Source organism: Puntigrus tetrazona, chromosome 19 (assembly GCF_018831695.1).
Source record: "Puntigrus tetrazona isolate hp1 chromosome 19, ASM1883169v1, whole genome shotgun sequence".
Taxonomy (NCBI): Eukaryota; Metazoa; Chordata; class Actinopteri; order Cypriniformes; family Cyprinidae; genus Puntigrus; species Puntigrus tetrazona.
The window spans coordinates 19,308,357-19,318,344 of NC_056717.1; the positions used below are offsets into that span (position 1 = coordinate 19,308,357).

At 39.2% G+C, this 9,988-nt stretch overlaps 1 protein-coding gene across 1 annotated transcript in view; it reads left to right on the forward strand.

The window, feature by feature from the left end:
- Positions 1-7,143, forward strand: part of kcnk9 (potassium channel, subfamily K, member 9) — a 36,783-nt gene extending 29,640 nt beyond the window's left edge. Inside the window, exon 2 of the mRNA XM_043217298.1 lies at positions 5,721-7,143. Coding sequence (XP_043073233.1) covers positions 5,721-6,646 — 926 coding nt within the window. The 3' untranslated portion in view covers positions 6,647-7,143. The remainder of the gene's footprint in view (positions 1-5,720) is intronic.
- Positions 7,144-9,988: the final 2,845 nt, after the last annotated feature.

The window sequence follows — 9,988 nt, forward strand, 5'->3', positions numbered from 1 at the left end:
TTTTAATAATTACTAAAAATAAACAAAAATATTTTTTGTAAAAAGTGTAAATTTTTTGTAAAAAGTAACAACAACACTCTGTATACCCGTTTTATTATTAATGTACTGTTATTATGTCTTGTTGACTATATTACCTATATTAACTATATTAATTTTTGTAAGGGCCTTCTTTCACAATTTAAAACACCACTCCCACACGCACACACACACACACGCACGCACACACACACACACCTGTGACTTTGCAACTGGCCTGTGTTCTGTTGAACGAGTGGCTCTGTTGCTGCAGTGATGGAATAATGAGATTATCATATCAGAATAAACACGATGTTGTCTAACCAGAGCTGACGAAAAAGCGATTATCGGCATTATCGAAATGATGCCTGCTTCGAGGAATAGAAAACAGAGACTGTGACAAATCCATGCTGTGTAGTGAGTAATGAAACGCGTGTTTACTGCAGAACCAGAATGACCTTTATCTGTGTGATACCTCTAAAAACAAATGCGTGTTGTTTGCTTTCCACTTAATACCCCCTTAATACCTCTACTTAATGCTTTACACTAGTTCTTGTTACTTATTTGTCATACGTCATGGTTAGGCCTTAATCTTCCATCTTCACAGCAACAGGAAACGTAAAAAGATCCAATTGGTTTACCTGTGCGTTGACTCGATGCGAATAACAACAGTGACTCAGCTGTCGTCGTTGTGAGTATCATGTATTGTGATATTACTGCATTAATTAATCAAATCCGCCAATAATGACTCATTTAAAGTAATTACTGCGCAGGTTATAAAAGTGTCAAAGCTCAATATTAATTAGCACTTGCGTAATGTGACATAGAAGGCGACGGATCCCAGATGCTCAGCGGAAACGTGTGATAAACACTTATGAAGGTGATTTTTAGTGCCATAAACACCTTGAAGGAACTCGCAGCACTTTAGGAACACCTAAACACGCGCAATGCACATGCCGTTGGAATTCGTAACCTCGTCCCTCTGCAGTTCGGTTTTAAAATACAAATGACTCCAGGATGCTTCAAAGCGGTTTATTTTGATTCGGAATCACGGGAAGTTTCCCTGTGCGTTTCTCCCATTAGCTCAGGCTATGTTGTAGCGAGAGAGACCACACGCGCACGCTGTATGACTAAGCTCATCAACAGCCAGGACTGGAACGAAAACCCAACCGTGTAAAAGATCAACCCACTGCCACAGATAGCGCTAAAAATGCTTTTAAATTCTCACGGTATCAAAGCTCTGCAAGGCTCTGCATTGACAGTAAATAAACCACCTACGTGCATCAGCTCTAATCTCCTCACATCCCACTCAAGAGCTCTCGCTAACGCAAGCGTTCATCCTCGGAAAGAGGAGGAGGAACGCCACCGAAGTGAACAGGGAATCACGAGAATTGAATACTATGCGTTTGTCACTTGCTGAATCAATATTAGCACGAACGGTTCAAAATCACTACGCCGTGGTTCACGTAGTGACATCAGGGGCTTTCGTAGTCTTCCAGAAACAGGTCCGGTTTCCACTGAACGAAGACTTCCTTGACTGATATGTGAAGTTCCATTACGTTTTGGTGCGCTAGTCATTCAGAAGAGTGCTCAACATGCTAGCAGGTCAGCGTTTACCTTATGCAGATGACTCACGGCATGCAGCTTCAGCCGTCTTTGCTGTTTTTGGCTCTGTTGACAGTGAGCATGTGGGAGGAGAGTGCGTCCGCAATGCTCAGATGATGCAGGTGAGACACGAAAGCTTGCATATCTCTATTGCCAGCTTGTGTTGTCATGAGCAGTGATACAGTTACCACTAAAAGTTTAGAATAATTCTGCTTTTTTTAAAATGTTTGCGAAAGTATTCAGCCCCGCTTTATATTAGGTGGCCTTAACTACTGTGCACTTACATTTAAATTAATCGTTTATACAGTACATTTAATTTCTGTAATTACATTTATAATTAGCCTACGCTGTTAACCCGTCCCTTATACCTTAACGCATCCTTAAACATACCCATACCACTAAATCTGTCCCTAACCTTACCTCAATAGCAGCAAAAGTGTTTTGCAATACAATATGATCACAGATGTACATAGACTGGAGTAATGATGCTGAAAAGTTAGCTTTGCGTCATAATAAATTGCATTTTACAATATAAGAGAACATTTTTGCGAACTGTAATACTGTAGTTTTGAATTGTATTTCAAAATTAAAATTTTTGGTGTTATTTAGCACTTAAATATATTTGTCCATTACAGGACATTATGCAAACTAATGTTACATAACTATGCAGAGAGAGTTTGTGGAAAGATGAATTGCTCTTGTTTTTGTACCCAGTAGTCAATAGATCATAACTGATCCATGTGTTGAATGAGAATCAAGAAAGCACTTTATTATTATTATTATTTTTATTATTTGGTAATTAAGCTTCCAGTGTATACATATCTCTACAAGTGCAAATAACAATGGATTCTATTTACACTCTCAAAATAAGATGATTTCCTGCCACGTTTATGCTACTTATTGCAAATTGTGCCAATTATATGCACCTCAGTATTACAAAACAGTCTGCTACTGTAACATATAGAGTGCAAACAATATATATATATTGTTAATTTGTTCATGTTTTAAAAAGTGCATTTTCCCCCAAATCATGCAACCCATTTATAAGGTTATAAATGTAATGTTTTTCTCTACAAAGCTCTATTCCATAAAATAAATGACTGAGCTTTCCAAAAGCGTGCTATTAAAAATGCAAAGTTATTGAATTATCGACAGCTTCACAATATGTTCCATCTTTAAAATGCAATTCCATTGAATTTAATTTTGTCTTCAGATATAAGTCATATGAGCTGCCAATTTTAACCAAGTGCATTTTGACCTTTCAATCTATTGACCCCAGCAATATTTTCCTTCCATAACTCAGCACAGCAGAGAGTGATAACATGCAATATATACACCCGTATTTCCAATACGTCCTTGTGCATGTGTGTGCACATGAGGTCAAGAGAGCAACTCCAACACAGTAAGTACCCACTGAAAAAGAAAGGAAAAAATGTCCCCGGTGCCGCTTGCAAATCGAATCGATCAGGCTCGACTTCTATAAATAGAATCCATAACAGCACACTTGAGTGGGCAGGCGGCCTTCAGGGAAACTGGGAGATCAATCCTTACAAGTCCAAAAGATCAGTAAAAGCCGGTTAAGTTCGTACAAGTGCTCGGCAGGAGTTGAGCCGCGTGGCCGTACTGTGTTGCGGTAATGAATGCATGTGTTTGTGGGTGTTGAGCACTGCGGCGTAGGCCGTCCAGTGGGCGTTCAGAAGGTTTTCAAGAGGCTATATGTCAATGGGATGCGTTCTCATTAAATCCGCTGCTATTTCTGTAGAGATATGAATTAATTCTCGTTTTCAGATGGATAGATTGACAGGATAGCCAGATGCATTTAGATGCGTTTTATAGCATCAGTGCTCTCGAGTACCATATTGCTTTCTTACAATTCCAGAAGCCGAGTAACTCATCTTTTAGACACAGGGTTTTCTGTGGTTTTGACTGAATTACGTTTAGTGAATGATTCATTGACTCGCTCGAAGACAGCCACTTTGTTTAGTACGTACCTTTGTTTTGATGTCGCGGTTTGGTGTGGTTTTTCAGTACAGTAGGGGGAAAAAATGAAATAAAATAGCTTTGTCATTTTTTAGTTAACCGTCGTTTGCAGATGAAATTGTGGCTCTGTTTTTAAATAAGTTTAATTTAGCTTTTGTGCATTAAAATCCCCTAAAGAACAAAACAATTAAGGAAAAACTAGGTAAACACAAGAATCGGATCATGACTCTGTATAGGCAGGCATTTAATATTCAGTGGCTTGGATTTGTTTAGGGGCACAAAATTTCATGCACAACTCAAGTACATTAACATTATTCAAATTAATCCAGTGTAGTCGTGCAGAGAGTAAAAGCAATATATGACTTGGATCCGTTTAGGGGCACAAAAAACCTGATCGGACCATTCCTCGCATTTATTATTTGAATTTCCTGATAAAAATAGTCTGAATTTGAAAGATGAGACTTGTCTACATATGTTTTATACACGCATCACCTTCAAAAGCTGATTTACAGTTGATTTAATTTAATATATATGTACATGTGTATATATGTCTATATATTTAAAGTATCACTTTTTGTTAGAAGTCTTTGCAGCAGCCTGTGTTGATTCACACTCTTAATTGTACTCCAAAAACACATGTAAATCTTGAATCTACCATAATTAACTTTTTTGATTTATGTGTTGCTTTCGGCTACGTTTGATTGGCCGTTAATGGAAAAATATGCTATTTTACCTTCCGATGTTACTGCTGAAGCTAACCAGCCAAACAGTGAGCACCTGCTCTGCTGTAAGCAGCACAAGAGAAATACAAGCAGCTCACTTGCATTGAATATGTTCTTTGCATGTTAGTCTTAAGGTTTGTTGACATATATATGGTGGGTGGTTTTTGTAACAAGGCTTTTGATTAAAGGGACAATGTGAAGTCTATTGTAAGTTAGAAAAACATCTGAAATTGCTTAAAGTAACTTTTAAAAACCCTTTAAAGCACTACTTCTGAGCTACTATCACACAAACACGTACGCCTAAAGCTTTTTGAATGATACCTTCTTAGTGCTAATGAAAGGGAGAGGATGAATACTTGCCTTGGCATAGTGAGGTGGGATGTAATACATTTTTACTATAGTCTTGTCACTTATTTTCTTGCCCATCAGCAAAGATTGTATTAGAAAGGCTCGTTGGCTTTGATATGAGTCAGCAAATTTAGCCATTTTACTTCCAGATAAAGTCTAATTAAGCTAAAAGCTTTACTGGCTCCACCATCCTTTCTTCTCTCTTTCTTTTCTAAACCTGTAACGCCCACCTTCCTGTCTCGCCCCCCTAAGAAGAAGGCCAAGGGGGCAAGAGAGGAAACCTGGCACTAATTGGATGCCCCCCTTTAATCTCTGAGCCTAGAATAAGATCAAAGAGGCACCTGGTTTGCGTGACCTATACTCAGTGTTTTGGCTAAGAGAGCGCATGACTCAGCTCATATTTTCTGCCTGAGTGTGTTTGTAGGCGAAGCCAAAATTTGAGGAACTTTCACTTCTTGGAAATTGACTGATTGGCTTCTTGGAATTTGGTGAAGATGATAGAAGTTACAGAAATTGGCTGGTCACCAGAGCTCAATTAGATTAAAGAAAGAAAGCAAAATGCTGTTAATTTCTGCTTGCCGATAAGGGACCCGTTTTTGAATTCTGGAAAGCAGCTTCTAGGATCTACTTTATTACTTTGTAATTTAACTAATGCTTATATCCAAACTGTCTAAACAACATGGGAAAAGTGTGTTCCCCAAAAATGTGAGGTTCTTTACTAGTTTTTGTAGCGGTTTAGGTTTAGCAAACCACTGAATTTTGTCTTTGAGTCGATATAGTATAGACGTAGGTGGAGAATGAACTCCAAATGTAGCCAAATGTATTAAACACCTCATTATAAAAGTCTTTTTAGACAAGAACCAAACATGGATATCCTGTAGGCAACTTTAATGGGACTGAATTTGTTGTTACAAATGGCATCAGATCTTAAAAAATGACCCAAGTGTTGTTTCACACCTGCAACATTTGGTGACCAGCCCAGATTTTAACCAGAAGTGTTCTCAGCATACTTTTGTTTTTTGTCTGATCACTTGTCTCTTTGTTCCTTAGGTTATGGCCATGCGGCTCCAGGTACAGATGCTGGAAAGGCGTTCTGCATGTTTTATGCAGTGCTTGGAATCCCTCTGACGCTGGTGATGTTCCAAAGCCTCGGTGAGAGGATGAACACTTTCGTGAAGTACATGCTGAAGCGCATCAAAAAGTGCTGCGGGATGCGCATCACGGAAGTCTCCATGGAGAACATGGTGACCGTGGGCTTCTTCTCCTGCATGGGAACGCTCTGCATCGGCGCAGCAGCTTTCTCCCACTATGAGGACTGGAGTTTCTTTCAGTCCTATTACTATTGTTTCATAACGCTCACCACCATCGGGTTCGGGGACTTTGTGGCCCTGCAGAAGAACAAAGCTTTGCAGAGAAAGCCCCTCTATGTGGCGTTCAGCTTCATGTACATCCTAGTGGGGCTGACGGTCATCGGGGCCTTTCTCAATCTGGTGGTCCTTCGTTTCTTGACCATGAACAGCGAGGACGAGCGGCGGGATGCCGAGGAGAGGGCTTCCCTGGCGGGGAACCGCAGTAGCATGATCATCCACATCCAGGAGGACACGCTGCAGAGGAGTCGACGGAGACGAGAACAGCAGCAGCAGCGTTACAGATCCGAGGTCACAGATCTCCAATCCGTTTGCTCCTGTATGCACTACCATTCGCACGAGTTCGGGAGCTCGGTGGGCCTCGGGTTGGGAATGGGAGGAGGAGGAAGCGGTGTTGGCGGCGCATTTCCGCATCAGAACTCGTTCGGCTCCCAGTTGAGCCCTCATCAGTACCATCACTACCACTCGACGGTGTCCTACCGCATAGAGGAGATCTCGCCGAGCACGCTAAAAAACAGCTTTCTTCCCTCCCCCATCAGCTCCGTCTCGCCCGGGCTGCACAGCTTCACAGAAAACCTTCGGCTCATGAGACGACGCAAGTCCATCTGAGGACCGATGGCAACCGCTGAACACACATATCCAATGCTGCTGCTCTACCAAACCTCATTCTGCCACTTTTTTTCATCAATTTCTGGCTGACTTCGGACAAGCAGGACATTTGGTCGCTTGGTGGATATATTGGAACTTAATGTTAAAAAGCATGAAGCATGGATATCTATTTTTGCAGAAAACATCGCCTGGGCCTTCTTTGCCCCTTTGAGCAGCACCCAAGTGGATTTGGATATAATACCACCATCCTGATATCTTGTCAGATGATGCACACTTGCATTTTGAATAATACAGAAGGAGATAGATATATAGATATAAATATATATATATATATAATTTTTTAAGGGACACATGAAAATGTGTGTTTTATCAAACGGTGAGCAACCTCTGGTTCTTTCTTGAGATTCAAGTGCCACACCACCGAAGGAGAAATAACGATAAAACTGATTTGAAAAGGACTACACAGTATCAGGTATTGTTTTCTATAAGCAATTCTATTTAAGAAAAATTGAGACATTGATTCACATCATGCCAAAATATTGTTGCCAACCATAGCATGTGCATAAATTGTCGTTTGATGTGCGTCATCGTTTCCGTTAGCCTTTTGGTTTTTTTTTCCGTTTCTGTTCGTTTAATTTTCGAACTAAGGTTTTCTGTAAATTATACATGTATGTAGAGACTTTCCAAGTGCGTTATATTTTGAGGTGACAGACGAGCGACAGCAAAAGTCGGTGGTGAGAGGAAAATAATTGCATGTGCTTTGTTTAAACTGGTATGCGTATACTGTAACGAGACAAAGCGATAGCTCTGGATCCAATATTAAAAGCAAATAATCCTTTAAAAAGTATTTTTTGAAATGAAAGTCAAACTAAACATCCAATAAAACAGGGCCTCACAAATGGGAACGTAACGACATAGCGGATGATTGTTATTCATCGTTATTTATATAAGCAACAGCACGACTATTATTCCATTGTGAACAATCGGTGTATAATGTATGCTAACCCTAGCAATGATTGCTTTATTCTCGACCATAACCATAGCATTTATTTGAATGAGACTTATTTAAATGCATCAATAAAGACAGTTATTTATGTATTTTACACTTTGATGATGTCTTCGGAGAATGCCCTGCAAATGAGATAGCACCTCATAGGCCTACAAATTGCTCTGATGTTGATTGAAAAACATAGTGCACCTCTTTTAGGAACAGTTTGGATGTACTCAGCAGTTCTCATTCTCTGCTCGCGGTAGAGGATGTTTATGTTCAATAATCAAATTGCATCATGATATAACCGCAATCGTGTCACGTTTTTGGTTCTTCTAGGTCTTACCGTATCCTGGATATAATATCTGAGTTACAGTTAGGATCATCCAATAAACCAGAGTTGGAGTCAAGACCAGACCCTAAAAGAGACAAACCAAGACTTGACCACACCAATACATGTACAAGTATGAGTTTATCCATCGCAATAGACTAAAATACAGAACATTGCAGCGCTCGCATTGTGCATTGGCTAAAGCAAAGCCATAGACGTTTTGTTATTGTTGTGTAATGACGAAGGCACCTTGTTGAATGTGATGATCGTAAGTTGACTCCCTTTTAGTCCCTTAACACCTAGATGGAGCAATGCAACATTTCCGTGGTCTGGATGGGTCTTCAAGACTCCAACTCTGACAATAACTAACCAATAAAATAACATTGCAAATGACAGGGATTTTTTAATGGATGCAGAAGGCTTCTACGTTGTATATTCTACACTATATTGTCTTAGATTTTTTAAATTTAGTTTCACCAGTTAAAATGGAGAGTTGGTTTCTAATTGCAATTCTGTTGACCAAATAAATCAGAAGCGGCGAGAGCGGTGACGTTTTTATCTAAAAGCCAAGATTCTTAGGCAGACGACGAATAATAAATTGGATGAAACGGGACTCAAAAAGCTTGAATCGGTTATTTAAAAAATTGCCAAACGTTTCAGGTGGTAGGTGACGTTCGGAACCGGACCTTTCGCCGATGTTTTCTTGAAAAATAAATCTTGAATAATTGTCTTGATGTGGATCACTGAGGTATGCAAAGCCCAAAGTGCCCGCTAAAGTAATTCGATTTCAGACAAGACTAATTAATGAGAGAAATTCCAGAGGGACTCCGGCGCTCCCGTGCACTCTTTTAGTCAATTTCCGAGTCTGCCAGCGGGAAGAGGTTTCAGACTCAAACAGCTCACCCTTCTAATACCAATCAACTTGACGTCTGACATTCTGGATTTCACAGCATATGTTGCAGCACTCATGTAAATTTATGTAAATCGCTACCATTTTATAATATTGTACAGTGCATATATTGTAAGTAGTTATATCCTTGACAAATTACAAAGGCATATTTTAAACTCAGATGCATTCCCATTTTTACAGCATTCAGCATACTGTATGTGCCTTGAAGGGGTATCTTTCAAATGTGGAGTTTGTATTTCATTAAGGCACATACTTAAATTCATATTCAGATATAGAAACAAACAAATTAAAATACTTCATTGTCAAAGCAAAAGCTCCCCATGTGTTCACATGGAAAACATTGCATCAGATAAAACCAAAGCAACTAATCCTCACGAATGCCGCCGCCACCCAGACAATGCACAAGTATATATTTTGGCATAAACACCGTCTGAAATATGTTCATTGTTTCACTAGCACAACAACAACAAAAGCTTTATTTTTCACTTTTTATTGGTTGTCACTTTAACCTATGTATGTACATGGTGGTTCCTGGGGTCAGGACAGAATAACATGTATTTTACATCAATAAACTGTACTTGCATTCTATATGTAATAGCCTGATGATAATTACTCAGACAGATGAGCTTGTATGTATGGATTAGATGAAATGTAATAACTTTATGATTGGCAACAGATCCACTGCTGTGGAGGGACAATGACAAAACAAATCATATTTCTCAAAATCAGTCTGCTTTACTTAATTTATAAGAAATATAAAGATACCATGTAATAATAATTGTATTAAACTTCAAATCATTGTTATTATTATTGCTACTATTTTATTATTATTCGCGACCAGACTTAAAGGAACAGTTGCCCAAAAAAGTTTCTTTCTTCATTAGAATAGAAGTTTGGCCTTACATCACTTGCACGTGGTTGCCGTCAATATGAGAGTCAAAACAGCTGATAAAAACATCACAATAATAAAATTTAGGTCCATAATCCATAATAATGCCACCTCGAGTGAAAAAGATCATCCACTGTTGTTCTCTCACATTAAAAATCCTCCAAAATATTTTTTAGAACTGTTTTGGACTGCTTTCTCTCATAAATGTTGCTAGATCTGTGCAT